A 20,293-nucleotide genomic window follows, 5' to 3' on the forward strand; every position below is an offset into this window, starting at 1 on the left:
TATTTTTGAAGAGAGACAGAAGGAGATAGAGGAGGGGGAACGACGGAAGGATATGGCGACTGTGAATACACACCTATACATGTCCCAGCTGCAGAAGGAGATGACTGACATGAAAAGCGAGTTACAGAGCCTTAAAGATACACATCCAGACTCACCACTGAGTACATCGCGACACACTGAAATCGACACCTCATTACATGCAGATGCTTCACAGAGCCCGTGAGGCGTGTACACTCGTTCTATGGGAGGGATTGCTTTCCAAGCTCCCATGATATCCAAGGTGGACCCTGTGTCGGGATGTCAAGCAATGTATTATAAACCATTCACCCCCTCTGACCTCAGTCTGATGTTGCAGAAACTTCCTCCCATGCAGAATGATGGAGAGAGCTGGCTGAAAGCCGTCCAGCGCGCCACGACAGGTCAAATTCTCACAGCAGGTGACGTAAGAGCATTGATGACGCAATCGTGCCCGCTGTCTCAGAGACTCTTTTGAAACAATCGGGACTTACAGACATTATGGACAACATCGCACTTACTAGCACACAGTTTATGAAAATACTGACAGCATTAGATGCTTTGTTCCCCATACCCGAGGTCGTTATCTCTGACTTGATGTTTGCTCCAAAGTCGGATGAGGATGCAGCAGTATTTATTGATCGCGCTCAAGTCGATTTTGCGCTAAAAACAGGTCATCAACCCACTGACTCCTCTCTTTATTCCCAAGTATTTCGGGCGGCTGTGCTAAAAGGGGTTCCCAAATCCGTAGTCCAGTCCATGGAGTCAAACCCTGATCTCCCTGGCGCTGACCACGCTCGCTGGCTGTCTCACCTGAAGCACCATCTACGGAGACATAGTAAAGATAACGAAACAAAAAATGAAAAGCGAAAGAACGTTGAATCCCAATTGACTATTATGCAGCTCCAAAGCTTGCAGAAAAAGGAGGAGCCCGTGACTCCACCAGCTGCTAACACCTCATCACCTTCTGTCTTTTCTGAGTGCATGATGTATCAGTCGGGACCATTCAGGGGTCGGAGAGCGCCCCCTGGTGACCAAGGACAATGTTTTAACTGTGGCAAAATGGGCCACTGGGCACGTGACTGCCGAGCCAGACCACAAGGACAAAGATGGGGGGGCAGAGGCAGAGGACAACAAAGGAGCTACGACAGAGGAGGCTACGCACAGTCACGTGGCAGGGGAGACTACAACCAACAATCCTATATCGAGCCACCACAACAAACTGTCATGCCACCTCTACAACCTGGCCCTCCTCAACCACCAAACCAACAATACCTGCCACCGACTGCCGGTCAATATTCGCAATGATGGGGCCCTGGATCCACTAGCCGCGGTCTGCAGGAACCGATGATCAACTTGACGGTAGGAGGAACTTCTCTACCTTTCATGGTCGACACTGGAGCGCGACATTCCACCGTCATGACCTTACCACCAGAAAGTTCCCTTACTACCGGCGGCATCTCATTAGTTGGATTCAAGGGAGAGGAAACCACCCTGCACATGATTACCCCTGTCCGCACTCAATGTTACTCACAAACGTTGATGCACTCTTTTGTCTTTGCACCAAATTGTCCAGTGAACCTGTTGGGTCGTGATCTCCTCATCAAGACGGCCCCGATCATAAAATGCAGCCCTGATGGACTCACTTTGGAGTTCCCTGATGGGAACTCCTGCCACTGCTCTACTCAATCTGTCTACACGGACGCTCAACTATTACAGCTATTCGAGGGACAAGTCACCTCACCTGCAGTTGCCTGTGCCACAGCTGACATCTACTGGGCGAGAGTGGACACAGATTCAACTGATTGGAGGAAGGCGGAGAGTTTCTGGACGAAATGGTCGCCTTGGGTTCGCAACCTTCGCACTTATGATATGGTGTCGGACTGCATGCATTGCACACTCTACTATGACAGAAAAAGTGATGAAGTGTACAGTGAAGCATTTAAGGAAGTTGAGGGAAACACGTGGCAATTGAACATGGGCGATTTGTTTGTAGGAAAGCCAGGAGTAGCCTTTTCGGTTTCTCTAACAGACGAACAACAAAAATGGTACATGATGGCAGATCCGTCCGACCCGTATATGCCACCCTGCCATCCACATGTCTCGCTGATGGTTTCTCCACAACACACAGCCAAGGATCTTGGTCCATTCGTGAGGGAGTGTACAACGGCGACTGATTGGTATGAAACAATACACGAAAACTTGTTGTATTCCAAATCTCTCGATGCCTACTGGATCCAATCTGATGCATTTTATCCCTTTTCAGTTCTTGAACATAATCTTTTGGACAGGCATCATGGCAGAGAAATGACCGATAGTGGTCTCGCTGCATCCATGCTCGAACAACTTCCACAGCACTTGTGGGCCACCGACTCAACAGACGTGGGACGATGCAACGTCACTCCAGTCATTTTTCAAATAAAACCCGAGCCGATTTATATTCCACAGTATCCAACTAAAGAATCAGGGCGTCTCGGTATAACAGACACAATAAATGGGTTGCTGGAAGCGGGTGTTCTATGCAAAATTCCGCGTTCGCGATATAACACTCCCATCCTACCCGTAGAGAAAAAGAATACCGGAAAATACCGCATGGTTCACGATCTACGCGCCATCAATGTTGCTGTCTTGACACCTACCTTGCCTGTTCCCAACCCGCATTCTACCTTATCTCAACTTGCACCATCCCACACTCATTTCACTTGTATAGACTTGGCGAATGCTTTCTTTTGCATCCCGCTTGATGACTCCATGATGGAGTATTTCGCATTCACATGGAATAGTGAGTGCTATTCGTACAACCGACTGCCACAAGGCTTTGTTCTCTCTCCAGGCCTGTTCAATGCCTATTTGAAGCAACTTTTGGCGCCACTAATTCTCCCAGCCGGAGTACTATTGATCCAATATGTTGATGACATTCTGCTGGCTGCTCCTTCTGAAACTGTGTGTGTTGAAGCCACACGATCTCTGCTTGCTCACTTGGCAACGATTGGCTTGAAATGCTCGAAGAGCAAACTTCAAATCGCACGCCCTCAAGTTTCATTCCTTGGGCGGCTCATTTCGAGACACGGGACAGGCATGTCACCTTCACACAAGGATGACATCTTGCACCATCCCAAACCCACCAATGTCAAGCAAATGCTTGCCTTCCTGGGACTTTGTAATTATTCTCGACACCATGTTCCAGACTTCGCTGAACTCACACGTCCTTTGCGCGCCATGGTTAATGACCAAGGCATGCGAAACTTGACTCACTCTCTTACCTGGACTTCTGATGCAGACCAATCGTTTATCAGCTTGAAACAGTTTCTTTCCTCTGCGGCCTCGTTGGCCATTCCAGACTACACCACAATGTTCTTTCTTGATGTGTCTGAAAAATCAAGCAGTGTGTCTGCTGTGCTTTTTCAGAAAGGGGGAGTTGGTGAACGATACACTTGCTTGTATGCATCCACTCCACTTGACGTATATGAACAACGACATCCTTTATGTGCGGCTTTTGCCTCAGCTCTTGCTCGGCTCGTTCAGAAAACATCGCACATAGTTTTACATCATCCACTCACTATCCGCACATCACACAGCACTGTACAATACGTCACAAGCCAGGCATTCACCATGACAGGAGGGAGACAAAGAAAAATCGAGACAATACTAACCCAACCCCACATCTTGTTTACGCACGAAGGCGTCAACATGGCGGAAGGAATGATGGAAGGAAAACCACACTGCTGCACACAGCGGATAGTGGACGAAAACACGCTCAGAGAAGAACTGTATGAGACACCATTGAATAATCCAGACATGATACTGTTTACAGATGGCTGTTGCTTCAAAGGAGAAAAAGGACTCCAGTCGGGATTCGCTGTGACACGAATGACGGATGACGACTTCACGACGGTAGTAGCAAAAAGACTAACAGGTCCCCAATCAGCACAGAGAGCTGAACTGATTGCGGTTCAAACAGCTTTAATGCTAGCCCAGGGAAAAACTGCCAACATTTACACTGACTCAGCATATGTGCACGTGGTAATACACACGGCTCTGGCTGAGTGGCAACGAAATGATTTTGTGACTGCTGTAGGAACGCCAATTAAGCATCATCAAGACATCCTAGCATTGCGAGATGCCTTAATGCTGCCCAAAGCAGTGGCCATCATTAAATGCAAAGGACATTCCAAACGCTCAGACTTTGTAGCAAAAGGAAATGATTCGGCTGATAAGGCGGCGAAAGAGGCAGCAGGCTATCATCTTCCCACATTGCAACTAATGATCAGTGAGAATGAATTAACCGATAGGGAAAAGGTGAATGAGGATACGGTCAAGTTGTGGCAAGAGCAAGCCAGTCCAGAAGAAAAGAGTGTGTGGAAGTCGAAAGGGGGTGCAAAGAGTGATAATGGAATATGGAAAAAGGATGGGAGATGCATCCCACCACAAAAACAGTTGAAACAGTTGATAAGTGAAGCCCATGGAGTGTGCCATGTAGGCGTGGATGAAACACTGAGACGACTCCACACCTGGTGGCACCCTTTCATGAGAACGATTGTAAAAAGTGAACTACAGGACTGTAGTGTTTGTAGCAGGTACAACAGCATGCCTACGACGAAGCCACCACAGGGCACTCACGATCCGGACGTGACTGCTCCTGGTCAAGTGGTTTCGATGGATTTCACTGACATGATCAAACCAGTGTCAGGATACAGGTATTTGTTGGTAATTGTGGATTCTTTTTCAGGATGGCCAGAAGCCTATCCATGCAAAACGGAAACAGCGAACGTTGTGGCTAAACACTTGATCAATCATTACATTCCAACTCATGGGTTCCCAAAGAAAATCAGGTCCGATAACGGAACTCATTTCAAAAACAAACATCTACAAGAAGTAGAAAGGGCCCTGGGTTTAAAACACTCTTTTGGTTCAGTGTACCACCCACAGTCCCAAGGTCAAGTTGAAAGAATGAACAGGAACATCAAAGAAAAATTAGCAAAAGCATTAGCATCGTCTAAGCTAAATTGGGTACAGGCTCTCCCAATTGCCTTAATGAATGTAAGGATGTCACTAAATTCAGCCAAAGGGTGGACACCATTTGAATGTCTTACCAACAGACCGTTTCCGGCACCAACAGCTCCCCTGGAGGAATCGCAGGTGGAGGGACCGCCTGGGCTGCGACAGTTGACCTTTACGTTCTCCAGCCTGACCGAAAAACAGGCCGATGCTCCACCGCTAATGAATGTTTGTGAACTTGTGTGGTTAAAGGTTCTGAAAAGGAAGTGGTCGGAACCCAGGTGGACGGGTCCATACAAGGTGACGGAGAGGACTTCATCTGCGGTTCGCCTGCAAGGAAAGGGAGACACGTGGTTCCACTTGACGTCTACCAGACCAGCTCGAGGCCCCACAGGGATCAGCTTCCATCACATCAACAGCCAGGGAGACCAGCCTGGGACGACTACAACGCCTGACGACTTCGAAACAACGCTCGACGAATCCCGGACAGAGCCAGACGACTCCAAATTGAACCCGGCAACAGACAACGCAGGAGCAACTTCCACCCAGGAAAACTGCAATCCAACAGCAGCTGAGCTCACATCTTGAAAAAAAAAAAAAAAAAACCACACACAGCATTCCCAGCGACTCACCCTGAATTCAAGTGGTCTGCCCTAAAATTGTCATCACACTCAAAGTATCCACCGACGATGATCGCCAAGTATTTGATCGGTTTGTTGCTTGTGCAACTCGCATCCACCAGGCGAGAAACTCCCCTCTCGTCGAACGATCGCTGCCCCACTCCCAAAGCTACCACTCACACCACCTTGGCATACGGAGGAATACTCTCCTCCTCAGCCTCCACCGGAGAGGGCATCTGCTTGCATATGATAGGAAACACCCAAATAACTTTTGAATTTGACGCATGCACAATGTTTTCATGATCACCGCCATTTTTGCATGCTGGAATTACACATTAGTATTTTTGACGTTTGCGTTTATGTTACTATTATCACATCTCATATCGTTTTGAATTTGTCTCACCAATGTATTTGCTGTTGAAACATCACCTTTACATAATGTTTTCAGATGCATTTATGGGTTTCGGACTCTTACGAGCCCGAGAGAGGGAAAGCTTTTTCGAGCGAGTTTTCGGACTCTTATGAGTCCGAGAGAGGGAAGGCTTTTTCGAACAAGTTTTCGGACTCTTTCGAGCCCGAGAGAGGGATTGAAGATATCACCTATGTTATATGTTTAGCTTAAAACTTTGTATCATAGACAGGTCGACCTTGACTATTAGGTCTCTGTCCTGAACATCCGCTACTTAAAACAAAGAATGTAGTGTGAAGCTGGGCTCCTATTTCCCCTTGAGTGATTAACAGCCCCCCAAGTGTTTTCTTTTGCGTCTCCCACCTTGGGAAAGTCCCTGAAGGCTGTCAAGTGCCTTCGAAGAGGAACCCTAATCTCAAGATTTGTGGACCAACAGATATGGTCTGTACTTTGTCAAAATGCCAAAATCGAACTTTGCTTGACTTTCTTTGTTTCAGATTTTTACATGAGGGGAAGGACTGCCCGCCCCTAATTAATATAATTAACATACTATGCCTATATGTACGTGTGACTGTAGTTGCTCGGGGCTTCCTGATGAAATCTTAGACTCACAGGAGCCCGAATCGATTCGTGTTGTGCCCTGAACGTTCAGTAAAACATCTTGCAAGAACTTCTCCATTTCCAGCCTCTGACTTTTGCACATCAACTCAGCCCGAATCAAACGAACACGCGGAGGACCTGGGGAAGTGGAGAACGGTCAAGGGATCCCGCCGTGTCGACAACAACACACTTCCCCCTGTTTGATCATCCTCCAACAATGTCTACCTTAAGCTTTGCACATAATTCTTGATCGACAAACGTGTGGTTGCTTTGTGTGTCCAAGAGCGCATATGCTAGGACCTCCGTATCAGTTGCATTAGGTGCTGAGATCCAGACGGGCACAATCATTGATGTACTCCTACCATCACTTCCATTGACACAACAAGATAGTGAGCATGTACTTTCTTCCGTGGTGTTTTGTGCTGAGGCTGTCTCCGTTGGAGAACGATCTTCATGTAATGCGGTTGGATGACTCTTTCGGCATACTCCACACATGGCTCTATTTTTACATTCCTTAGAATTGTGACCTGTTCTCAAGCATGCAAAACATAGCTTGTTTTCATAGATGTATTTTCTTTTTTCCTCTAAACTCATTTCCATAAGCCTCTTACATTTATGTAGAGAGTGTTCTCCTCCACAGCATATACATATGCCTGGATTTTCGGCATCTCGTAAATTGTTTTCATTGGGGTCTTGATCGGCTGTAGAGATTTGCGAATCTGGGATCCTCACCTTTGTAGCAAATGTGTTTGCTTTTAGGTGCCAACCTCCCTTTACTGTCATCTCGGTAGCTTGTCTTAAGGCGTATAGAGACGACACTGGATTGCAAGCTATGCGTGCCTCTTTTGATATAAATGACGCAAAGTTATGGAAACTTGGATAGTCTTTACCTTCATCTAGCTGCTCTGTGACATGACGGTTCCACCTGGATGTCACCCAATCTGGTAATTTCACCAGCATTTTCTGGTTCTCCTCACAGTCATTCAAAACTTGCAGACCCTTTATGTGAGGCATAGCATTACTACAAGTTTGGAGGAAATCGCTGAATTCTCTCAATTTAATATATTCCTTCCCACCAATCTTTGGCCATCCGTTGAGTTTTTCTCTGAAAGCCCTCTGCACAATGAAGGAATTACCATATCTGGTGTTGAGTCGATCCCATGCTTGCTGATAGGCTTCTTCATCTCTTCTATAAAAACTGCCTTCAAGAGAAGATTTTGCCTCCCCTGCTATGTACCTTTGTAAATAAAACAATCTATCTGCAGGGTTTGAGCATCGCCTCTCTATCAGAGCTTTGAAGCTTGTACTCCACTCTATAAAGTTTAGAGGATCACCTGAGAATACTGTAGGCTCTGGGTTTGGAAGGCGACTGAGTGCTAATGATTCCTGTAATGTCTGAACCAAGGTTGTCTCATTTTGTACAGTTTGCTGTTCGTGACGTGGGGCATGGTGAGAAGAAGGAAATGCAACATACTCTTTGGTGTGTACGGGGCTGCTTCTCCCATTCCTTTCCTTAATTTCCTCTTCCTCATATACACCTAACTGTGCCTTAATTACTTCCATGTCTCTCTGATTTTCAAGTTTTTTCAACTGCTGACGTTGAGCTTCAATAGCCTCTTCCATGTTAATCTCAGCTTCCTTCGCAGCCAGAAGAGCAGCCATTTCGGCCCGCTTAACCGAAATGCTTGGTGATTCGGACGGGTGCCCGGAAGGCTTGGCACTGGGTGCTGTAACTATGGAGGCGGTGGAACCATATATGGACCTGGCATATTCATTATCTAGCAGCATGTGTAATTTTGCGTTTTCTGCCACAGCATCAAAATCATCTTCATCTTCTGTTAGACGGATTCTCATTACTTGCAGTAAGTCTGCTGTTGCCGCTACACATGCATCAACTTTTCGGCGTAATTCTTGACTTGGTGTTGTCTGGCTTCGGACACTGTCGTATATTTCTTTTATCTCACCCTCAAGCTTCTCAACTTCATCCATCATGTCGTACATGTCTTGCTCAGGGCACCATTGTTTTAACTTTCTTCGGGTTTCTCTAACATGACTTTTCCATTTCTCATAAGTTACATTCAACTTGCCTTCCTTTTGAATGAACTCTTTCTCTTTTAGTTCCTGCATTTTAGGTGTCAAATGTCTTAAACGAGAGGATTTTCTTATTTTTGCCTCAGCCTCCTTTTCCACATTTTCATGCTCTTGCATCTTATCACACTGACTGTCGCTATTTTGAGACATTTTTGGAGCTTTCAAACTTCAGAACCTGAGTTTTACAGAGCAATAATAACAATGATGCGCTTGTCAAACATTCAACAGATATTTTCACACATTCAAGAACTCACATTCATTAGTTCTCATTTATGATAATCTTCGCATATGTTCTATCCATCTACTTTGTGAGCTACTGGAAGCTGTATAGGCCTTTGCCAACTCTGGTTAATGTCCACCGAAAACTTTAGCTGCTACAGGATGAGAAGCAACGTCGCGCGTTGTAATCTTGCCTTACTGCCGGTTGAGGAGGTTGAGTGCGACGACGTTCGAAGTAGCTCGTGGATAGCAGCGTGGCACGCGGGTCGAGTGCGACGACGCTCGATGTAGCTCGTAGCTTGCTACGTGATGTGCGCCGAAGCCGATAGCTTGCCGTGGGGGGAAGCACCTGCGCGCCGAAGCCTCCAGAAGGATGGATGAGGACACGTTTTCACTGTATCTACCCCGGTCAAGGATGACGCCTCGTACTGATGTCCAAAAACGTTTACTCGTGGAACACCGTGAAAACTAAAACATATTTCACACAACAATAAAAATTAAATATCTTGAACAGGACATTAAATAAATAAACACAAAATGACATACCGTGTGCACCTTGGTAAACCGAAAGTAGATCAAATTACAGTAAATCACATAGACCACACGGTATCGTAGTTCTGTCTCTCTCTCTCTCAAGTTGTCTTCTCGATCTTTCTCTCATTCCTCGCTATCCACGGCACGTGACCCGGAAGTGATTCTTATCAAAACATTCCAAATAACCTATTCAGAGGATTCAAAGAAAAAACATATATGAAAGTTCACATAGAAATACAAAATACTTTGCAAAACAACAAGCCTAAAATAAATTGTATTTTCGTTGTCATGGCAACCAACAACTCAGTCTTGGCGCCAGTTACACTCGCTATATCGCGCTTCATTTATCGCGGCTTCAGTACATCAGTTTTTTTTCAAACTACTGTATTCAGAAAAAAAAATGCCGAATGACTCAGAGGTTTTGTATTTGCCTGTACTGTATATGCAACGGGCACTCATTCAAGGCGCACAATTGGTTCCTGGCGCGACATCGACCACTGACAGCACGAGTGGTTTATCCGGTGAGCTGATTGGCTGCACCTTCCCTTGTGTCTCATCACGCTGTTGACTGATTTTTCACCTGCCTCTCTCTGGCATACTTTCTTCTGTGTTTGCTACAGGTGGGGGGGGGGGATAGGGGGAGAGAGAGAGAGAGAGAGAGAGAGGGAGACAGAGAGAGAGCGAGAGAGATGATTGGGCTTGTAGCAGCAGCATGTACATAAACACGTCGGCTGCGCGGGGTTAGCTGGCCAAGAGCTAGCTGGAGGCTAACGGCGGCTGCAGCGTCAGAGCATAAAATGAGAGTCGCCCTCTACGTCACCAACACACGTCTCTTCGCCTCTCTCAGGGGACAGTGCTGCAGAATGTTAATTACAGTGATCCCTTGCTATTTCTTGGTTCGTTTATCGCGGCTTCGGTGCATCCGGATTTTTCAAACATATTCATTAAAAAAAAAATATATATATATATATATATATATATATCTCGCGTGGGTTACTCTTTGATCTTTAATCAGTTCCTAAGTGTTGTTTACGATGCTGCTAGTGTGTGCGTGTCTGTGTGTGTGGCTGAGAGAGAGAGAGAGGGTGAGAGAGAGAGAGAGGAGGCTTATAAGAACAAAAGCTGGTCTCGTCCATCCTTAATTGTCTAATCATCCTTAATTGACTAATCATAAACACGTCTGCTGCACACCACGGGATCGCTGGCCTGCGTGTGCGTGTGTGTGTGTGTGTGCGTGCGTGTGTTAGTGCTCTCTGCTCAAGCGCAAAGGCCCACGTGGGGCAATTTTTTTTATTATGTATATGTTAATTGGTCGCTACTTCTCGGATTTTCGTTTATCGCGGGTGGTTTTGGTCCCATTAACCGCAATAAACGAGGGAGTACTGCATTTAAGTAAATACATGTACTAATGCAGTCTTTGTCTCAAATATGTAAAGTATAATCACTGCTTACATTTTTTAAACATGCTGCTACCCACCAACACTTACACAAAAATACCGAGGGCAGGGGTGGCCAACCCGCGGCTCGCGAGACGCATGCGGCTCTTTGGCTGGTTCAATGCGGCTCCCAGGCTTTCACACGACAATTGTCGAAAACGCCTCGGCGAGAGCGCTGCCATTCAAACAACGGCAAAACACAGAACGTACTATGTCAGCCTATCACCTATCCCATTACTTGATTGAAATAGAGGGCAACCAATCAGATGACTGAATCACTGATCGCAATCGACCAAGAGCCAGCGGACTGTAGTGATGTGTTGTTCGCGAACGAGCCGGCTCTTAGAGTGAACGATGGGAGCTGGTAGAAGAGGAAGGGGAGGGTTTTACACACACACACACACACACACACACACACACACACACACACACACACACACACACACACACACACACACACACACACACACACACGCTGCAGTTTAGAGAAGGGGGAGGGTTTAGAGAAGAGACACACACAGCAGCACACTGAGAAGCACGCAAACAAGACAAACGAGGAGACGAGAGAGTTAGTTAGCGAAAAAAACAACATGGTGGAAAGCGGAAAGATGAGAAAATGGATAGGAAACGCAGTGAAATTTGGACTCATTTCAATTTAATTGATAGTTCAAAGGCAGCGTGGAGACTGTGCAAGGTTAAAATATCCCATTGATCAGGCTCCACAAATAACCTGCACAGGCACATCAGAAAAGTCCACCCATCAGTACAATTTGAAGAGAAAAGACAAGCAAGGGAACCAGCTATTAATGAAGGTGCTAGTGTGTCTGCAACTGTTGCTGCTGCTGCAATGTCACAACTGCCTAGATGTACAACCCAGAGCTCTATGAGCCACTTTATGCAAAAAGCTATAAACCAGCAAAACAGAACACAATTGACGATGAACTGGGTAAAATGATTGCAAGTGATTTTCAGCCATTTTGTGTTGGCTGTGTGTTGTCGCAACATCTGAGAGAATCTTCTCCAAAACAGGGCAAATATTAACAGAGAGGAGAAACAGGATCAACCCCTCAAAGCTGAGGCACTTGGTTTTTCTTCATGCCAATCTTCGCGAAAGACAAGTTAAAACTTTTACCTGGGTGCTGCTTTCTTCTTTTTGTTTTACAAATTTTAACTTATAATTTGTTGTGTGGTATTCAAAGCTTACTTATGTTGTTTTACTGTAAATAGTTAAAAGCTTATAAATATACACATTCAGAGATTGGAACTTTTTGTTGACCTTGTTTTGATATGGGTCTTTGTACTTTGTTTTTATTTTTGTAGCACTCCATGTTGTACTCCATGTTGAGTATGTTCAGAAGAATATACATAAAGCCATATAAATAATAAATATTTGATATACCATCTATTTTTTGCATTAGTAATTCATTTTACGCATAATATTACGTTATTTTTGGTAGTAAATTAATTTAAGCAACAAAAAAACTAAGGAGCCATTTGGGAGCCGAAAGAGCCGGAATTCCCATCACTAGTCCCAAGTAGCAGGAGGAAATGGGGAGGGGTGGAGTGTATGCATGTGTGTGTGTGTGGCTCTTTGTAGTAACACTATAAAAAAAATTGGCTCTTCAGCTCTGACTGGTTTGCCACCCCTGACCTAGGGGGAGCCAACCCTCCTGTGCGTTTTTTCAGTGATCGAGGTTGGGTCCCAGTCCCCTTGACCGCGATAAGTGAGGGATCACTGAATATTGTTACCATTTCCATATCACCTGCATGTGTAATACTTATGTGTGTACTGTTCAATAGAGGCAGTGCTGGTGTTCTTTAACTGTTGTTTTGGATTTAATACGGTATGAACAATGCTATCCACCATTGAATGTATAGCATTATGTTCCAAAGCACACTCAACAGTGCACATTTCTTTTTATGTAAGACGACAGAAAAATTGTACCGTCATATTTATTTGGGCTGGATGATTATGGAAAATATTTTCCACTACATTAATTAAATGTGCATATTTTCGGTAGTCTTTTACGGTGGCCAACAGGGGTAAACGCAATGGAAACGGCTGATTGCTGAAAAAATAAAATAAAATAAAAAATGATGGAAACAAAAAAGACAAACACGCATGCGAACTAAATGCCAGATGAAACAAAAGCAAAACAACCACGCATGTACGAAATGCTGTCAACGGCCAAACTTAGCAAACACAGTAATGGTGCAAACAAAAAACATCAACACTTAAATGCAAAACACACACACACACACACACACACACACCAGATCAGACCAGATCCTCCCCATTTTCTGGTCTCACGTGAACTTCTATTTACTTCTGTACCATCCTTTGTCTATTGTGTAATTTTACTTCCTGTATGTCTTGCGTTAAAAAGATATTATACAAGCGTTGTTACACAAACACGGTTCGAGCCATGTAACCATGCTGCTTAAAGAAATAAAAACGGAAAAGATAACGTCCATGTGTTTAGAAAGACCTGAAATAAAACATGCAGTTTTTATTTTCTCCTCTTGATGGCCAACCGAATCAAGCCAGCAAGAAAATCTGGTCTCACGTGATTGGTCCCGTAGTGCCTGGCTCTTTAGTGTTTTTGAATTACGTGTGTTTCGGCAGCGGGTTTTTAATTATTTATTTTTAAATTTTGTTTTGTAGTTTGAAATGTTTGCTTCAATTTGCCCTTTCCGCGGTTCGCCTCTGAATACAAGTACAGGAAAAAGTTAGAGTGGGAAGAAGCAGACGCCATTGCTTACGTGCGTGTAAAAAGGAGGAAGGAAAATGTCATTCACATACAGAAAAATGTACAAAAAAAATAAAGCTGAACAAAATATAATACAGTAATTGCAGATATCATTAATTTAGCGTGAGGATTGATACTTAAATTTAAGCACTCACGGTGGAAATATCGATACATTTGGTATCATTCCGCCCATCCTTTGTGGATGCAATCATGTATGTTCTGATACATCTTTAAAAGAGGATTTTTGTGCTTTGTTTTTGTTTTGTTTTATTGTTTATTGAGCATATATAGTATACACAGTAACAGGTTGACAAAAGTCAAACAAAAATTATGTAAGGAAAATTAGAAAGTAGATAAAAGAAGAAAACACACATCATCACGGTTGTATGCTCAAGGGAGTAGGAAGAAGTAAGTAACTTATCTGGTCCTACCCCTTATTTTAAAGCAATTTGATTAGATCATTTTTCAAAACAAAGAAGAAAAGAAAAATCTACATATCATCAAATGCTTTTACCCTTATGTATACTATACTATCCTATTTATACACCTTTTGGTTTGTATATATATAGTTATTCTTTCTCCTTTTGTATACCAATTTTCTGATGTTCATTACAATTTTCATTTCTTGAATACAATTGATAAGTTGATCAAATCAAAACAAGAACAAACGGTTGTCTTACTATATTTTATAGTATATCAAATTTATCTTTTTAATTGTGAGTGGAAGGGGCAAATAAACATTATGGAGTTACAGAAACTAAATGGAACATATAATGCTCAAGTTAACTGCTTTGAAAATTGTCATCTTATTACATTTTCATCCTCACTTTGGTTGTGAATGTGGAGATCTGCTCATGGCAGGGGAGCATGGGCAAATCTATTCTAATGGGTTACATGGCTGTGGGCCACCCCCAAAGTAATTTTTTTAAAAAAACAGTTAGATACATCACCTTAACATGTGTTTAAAAGTAACCGGGGGAAAAAAATACGGCTGAAACATCTGTCATGCATAATTGCTTCATTGGTTTGGTTTTCATGTGTTTAATCATTTCGGACAATGTCAACGTGTACCATGGAGTCTTGCATTTTTCTCTGTGCGACCTTCGAAGGAAAAAGTTTGGACTACACTGTTCTAGGGTCAAATTTGGATGAGTTCTGTGTTGGTGATGCAATTCCCCAAAACACAAATATATTATCTGAAATGAACAGTGCACTGCTGAAAAGGAAAATGATGAACAGGCTTTCATTTGTATAACACTTTTCTACCTTAGATACTCGAAGAGCTTTAACACTGTTTCCTTACTCACCTGCCAATGAGAGGATCAGGAGCAACTGGGTTCAATATCTTACTCAAGTACACTTGAACATATTGGGGATCAAATCCCCAACTTCTCAGATGGGGGACAACTGCCCAAAAGATGACTACAATTTTTTTTTCAGGGATGCTTCTCTGGCATGCAGGGAACGAGTTGGCATCTTATTATGTTGAAACACTTCCAATTTTCAGCTTGATGTCCATCTTTTTTTAGTGAAAATGTGAACTCTCTCTGTTTTGATAGAATCAGAATCATCTTTATTGTATGTAGAAATACAGAAGGAATTTGTCTCCGGTAGGACAGGTTACAAAGCAACTATGATAAACAAGGACACGAAAAATAAATTACGGAATGTCTTTCCATACTTAAGGTTACCGTTGTGCGGTAGTACCACCCAGTGATAGCGGTGAGACAATGTGCAAAGTATCAAACGGAGATAAAGTGATCAGTGGTGCAATACAAACTATGACGGTTGTGCAGTTGGTGCAGATAATCATTGCACCATTTTTAAAGTGACCAGTAGCAGTATTTTTAGAACAACTTCAAGTGTGCAATTGTACAGAAAGTCCTTGAGCGTTTTTAAGTGTCTGGTGCTGTGGAATATTGATCCACGACAGCCATTCAAGTATGAAGAGAGCTGGAGCTACAATGACCATTGAGGTACTACTGTTCCACAGGGGTGTGCAACCATGCAAAGAGCCACTATAGATTTGAGTTACTGTTTGGGTAGGTAATTGCAAAAGGGAAGAAGCTGTTTGAATATCTGCTGGTTTTGGTGCGCAAGGATCGGTCACGCTTGTCTCAGGGGAGTAGCTGGAAAAGGTGGTGGGCATAATAAGTCCTTGTGGTCCATGGTGCAAAAAAAGATTGGGCACTGGACCGCTGCCCTACAGCAGTGTTTTACAATCTTTTCGAGCCAAGGCACGTCTTTCATTGAAAAAAAAATCCCGTGGCACACCACTAGCTGAAAAAGTGAAAATTTTAACAATTAAAGTCCATCCATCCATCCATTTTCCGAACCGCTTGATCCTCACTAGGGTCGCGGGGGGTGCTGGAGCCTATCCCAGCCGTCTCCGGGCAGTAGGCGGAGGACACCCTGAATCAGTTGCCAGCCAATCGCAGGGCACACAGAGACGAACAACCATCCACGCCCACACTCACACCTAGGGACAATTTAGAGCGTCCAATCAGCCTGACACGCATGTTTTTGGAATGTGGGAGGAAACCGGAGCACCCGGAGAAAATCTTACATTGTTATTATAAGCGTTTTTTTTTAACATTGATGAATGACATTATATTACAACATCTTGAATAGGAATCAAATAAACGTCAATCAAATATTTTATAATTTTTCATATTTATTCTCACTCAGTGTGATAGATGGTTTGGATGAACACATATCTGAGATCCTGGCAGCAATCCATGAAAGACACACGAAGCTCTTCCTCCACAGCTCTCAGTCTTTCTCTGTTTTTAGCTTTTACAGCAGTCAAGCTATTTCGAAAGCCGCTTTGGGTCCGAATATCTCATTTACAATGGCTTTGGAGGTGGGAAGTACCGTATTTTCCGGACTATAAATCGCAGGGTTTTTTTCATAGTTTGGGGGTGCGATTTATACGATGGAGCGAATTATGTGTGAAATTATTAACACATGGTTGTCATTTCCCATGTTATTTTCACAACAAACCAGAAGAGGTCGCTCTCGGCCTGTGTTGATAAATCGACGATGAGTCTGACGTAGGCGCCGTAGAAGAGGAAGCATCGTCTACCTCCTGAGTTGGGGGAGTTGTTTAAAAGTGACATAGAGGATGAAGATTTCATTGGATTTAGTGATTTGGAGTGAAACTGATAGTTTGGTAAACTTGTTAGCATGTTCTTTCTGCTAGAGTTAGCTGTATAACTCTTAATATGTTACGTCGTTACTGACATTACTAGGCATGTCAGTCATGTAACGTTAGTATACCATACACCTATTCAGCCTGTTGTTCTCTATTTTATTTTTATTTTAAATTGCCTTTCAAGATGACCTGTATGTTTTTGGTGTTGGATTTTATCAATTAAATTTCCCCCAAAAAATGTGACTTATACTCTAGTGTCACTTACAGGTATATATGTTTCCTTCTTAATTACCGTATTTTCACGACTATAAGGCGCCATTAAAAGTCTCAAATTTTCTCCAAAATGGACAGGACGCCTTATGATGCGGAGCGTCTTGTGTATGCGCTGAGTTCCAAAACCTGACTGACAGCCGACACGCTGTTTATATAGAGAAAAGGTGGAAGTGACTGTGGACAGGCATGCGGCAAAGAAGTCGGCCAATCAGTGAAGGGTGGGCGTGTATATATACATATATGGAGAGAGAGAGAGAGAGAAAAGGCAGGCATGCGGGGAAGAAGTCCGCCAATGAGTGAAGGGTGGGCGTGTAAGTGGACGCTAAAGGGACTCCCCAAGCAGGTACCAACACCTGTATAGAGTGTGGCTATGTGCATTGTTGCAAAACAACTTCGGTTTTGGTTTCTAAGAACCCCCGAAAATAAATTCTACAAAGAGACACGCCTACGAAGCTCAGTTCAAACTTCAAGCCATCGGTTATGCTTTTGGCATGCGTGCCCATCTCACAGCAGCGGTGAAAAACCAAGTCAAGCAAATGAACTCTGAGCTTGCTGTTATTCCCGGAGGCTTGACTAAAGAACTCCAACCGCTGGACATCGGCATCAACCGGGCGTTCAAAGTAAAGTTGCGACTGGGCGTTCAAAGTAAAGTTGCGAATGGCATGGGAACAATGGATGATCGATGGCAAACACAACTTTACAAAGAGTGAGAGGCAGCGCTGGGCGAGTTACGCCACAATTTGCGAATGGATTGTGGCTGCTTGGACGAACGTGTCTGCTTGCACTGTTGTTCGAGTTTTTGGCAAAGCCGGCATCATTTCTGTGGAGCCACATGGCAATGAGAGTGACTGACAACGAGAGGGAACACGGCGTTTTTGATGGATTACCGGTACTTGCACAATTGTTCAATTCTGATACAGAGGATGAGGACTTTGATGGATTTCTGGATGATGATTGATCGAAAAACGTGAGTACATTGTACGATGGCTAAATAAAATACAACAGAACTCAGTTTTGCTTCCGTTGCCTTTTTAAAAACGTGTTTTTAGCTTGTATCTGTATGTCTTGGCATGCTACCGTATGCTTCAAGCTAACGTGTTTTTAGCGTGCGCGCATGCATGCCGTATGTTTAAGCTGGCGTATGTTTTACCACTTTAAAACTGCGCCCAATAATACAGTGCGTTTTGTCTATGTGTCAAATACAGAAATAGCACCCATTAATGAGACTGCGCCCAACCATACGGTGCGCCGAATGGTCGTGAAAATACGCTATGCTTTTTTTTTGCCTGGTACGATTTATAATCGGGAGCGACGTTTAATCCGAAAAATACGGTCTGCATTGCTCTGCCATTGGGACTTTTTTGATTTAGCCACAAGTTCAGCGACATGGTAACTTGCTCTCAGGGCTCTCTCATTTACCTTTGAGGTTTTTCTCATGCACTTTGCTTGTTTCTCCGTGTGTTCACGCAGGAGAACAAAATACTCCACATTTTTATTTCGAAGTGAAAGGTGGTTTGTTTGGAGATGGAATTTAAGGTTACTTGGGGACCATCGTGCTGTTGGGAGCTTTTCACCACATACCAAGCACAGCGGAGTCGGTGCCGTTGCATCTCCGGTAAAAGTAAATCCAAATGGAAGATAGCTTTCATTGTCTTGAAGCACAAGGCAATTAGCTAACTGTTGCTGCTACCTCCCGGTATGGAAGAGTACTCCATGATTACTCTGCCAGGTGACAGACCGCACAGGTATCCAAATTGGATAATTTCCCACGGCACACCTAACAATATCTCACCAGTGTGCCGTGGCACAGTACTGTATTTGAAAAACACTGCCCTAGACAAGTGTGCCAAGGTTACTAGCTGATCACAGGATCCCATACAGCAAGTTAGAGTTGGGCATACGGTATATATCTATTGATTTATAAAACAGTCAATTCTGTTGTTTTCATCAGCTGCCATGATGTAGCCCTGGTATGTTATAATTAGAAAATGAGAATGCTTTACATCTGTCACTTCAGGTTCCGGTTAGGTTTCTGCTGCTGCCGCTGACGTTGCTGTTGAGCAACCTCCAACTGGGTCCCAAAGCGGCTCCTCAAGCCGCAGCGACCCAGGTACCTGCAGACCCAGTTGTCGGCTGTTGACTGGGAACTGTTCGTAGCCCGAAGGCACGCCCAACAATGCTAGGAGGTCGTTCCTAAGTTGGTCTGCTGCTGTTACTGCTAAGACCGCTGCAGCAAACTTCTTTCACCAGGGTGAATTTTACAGACTAGGTACTGTATTTCATAATATGTCCTTTCAGTCCGTGGTGCAAAAAAAAAGACTGGGCACCGGACGGCTCCCTTTGAGCGTCATGGTTCTGTTTGTTTGTTTTCTGAGTAGGATCAGAAGGCATTTCGTCCAGCGCTGCACCAGTTTGTCATTGTCATCATCTCCTGCCTACTTCAGGACTGCCACGCCGACCACTTGTCATGTTGTATTGTGTCTCGTAGTGGTGTGTTTTAGTTCTGTTACGTCTCGGATAAACCGAGTTTAGGGGGGATCCAAAAAGCGTAGACGAAAACAAGGTCTCCGTAGGAAAAAATAAAGTTTAATGCATCAATCGCACCGAATAAGGCGAGAACATAAAGCGCTGGTCCACAATAAGGACCAGAAGGCAAATCCAAACGAGTAACAAAAAGCGCTTGCACAAAAGAGCAAGGAAGAAAAATAAAGACCGTAAAACACAAACGAAAAACAATGTATCACAAATACACGCACGAAAGCCAAATCACCAAAACAAACCAGTACTTACTCTATAATGGGTACCGAGAAATACAACGCGAAATCATGACGAGGTCAAAAGCCAACTAGTCAAAGAACAGCAAAACAGCAATGCAAAAGACAATACTCCCACAACAGGTGTATGGCGGAGGAGTCCTTAAATACTGAATCTATTAATTACAGATTGGCAGCAGGTGCGCCAGAAAGTCCGCTCATGCCACCTGCTGGCCAGACCGCAAAACCGAAACGTGACAAGTTCCTAGTGTGTTGTTGTTACTTCTCAACTCAACTGTATTTATAGAGCACTTTCAAACAGCCATCGCTGCATACAAAGTGCTGTACATGGAGCAACTAACAACTTTGACTTTTTTGTCTTTTCATGCCTTTGTTGTTGCTTTGGATTTAGTTTTTCCAGAGTGTCCCCTGTATTTTTCT

General features: G+C 43.9%; 1 protein-coding gene and 1 long non-coding RNA gene across 2 annotated transcripts; one reads left to right on the forward strand and one right to left on the reverse strand.

Moving 5' to 3' along the window:
- Positions 1-247: 247 nt before the first annotated feature.
- Positions 248-6,131, forward strand: LOC147196773 (uncharacterized). Its single transcript, XM_086127344.1, has 2 exons — positions 248-3,909; positions 5,266-6,131. The coding sequence occupies exons 1-2, from the start codon at positions 1,363-1,365 to the stop codon at positions 5,599-5,601; spliced, it is 2,883 nt and encodes a 960-aa protein (XP_085983470.1). The 5' UTR covers positions 248-1,362; the 3' UTR covers positions 5,602-6,131.
- Positions 6,132-9,381: 3,250 nt separating this feature from the next.
- Positions 9,382-9,807, reverse strand: LOC147196774 (uncharacterized). The gene is made up of 2 exons (XR_015102672.1): positions 9,499-9,807; positions 9,382-9,420 (listed from the first exon to the last, which is right to left on the reverse strand). It is a non-coding gene; the product is annotated as an uncharacterized LOC147196774 (long non-coding RNA).
- Positions 9,808-20,293: the final 10,486 nt, after the last annotated feature.

Source organism: Hippocampus guttulatus, chromosome 13 (assembly GCF_054856545.1).
Source record: "Hippocampus guttulatus isolate MCC_2025c chromosome 13, RoL_Hgut_1.0, whole genome shotgun sequence".
NCBI classification, from domain to species: Eukaryota; Metazoa; Chordata; class Actinopteri; order Syngnathiformes; family Syngnathidae; genus Hippocampus; species Hippocampus guttulatus.

Excerpts from the sequence above, each read along its gene's own strand:
- LOC147196773 (XM_086127344.1), top strand. The coding sequence starts at position 1,363 with ATGATCAACTTGACGGTAGGAGGAACTTCTCTACCTTTCATGGTCGAC. Across the intron at positions 3,910-5,265 it reads CGGATGACGACTTCACGACG|GTTCTGAAAAGGAAGTGGTC; the intron begins GTAGTAGCAAAA and ends GTGTGGTTAAAG.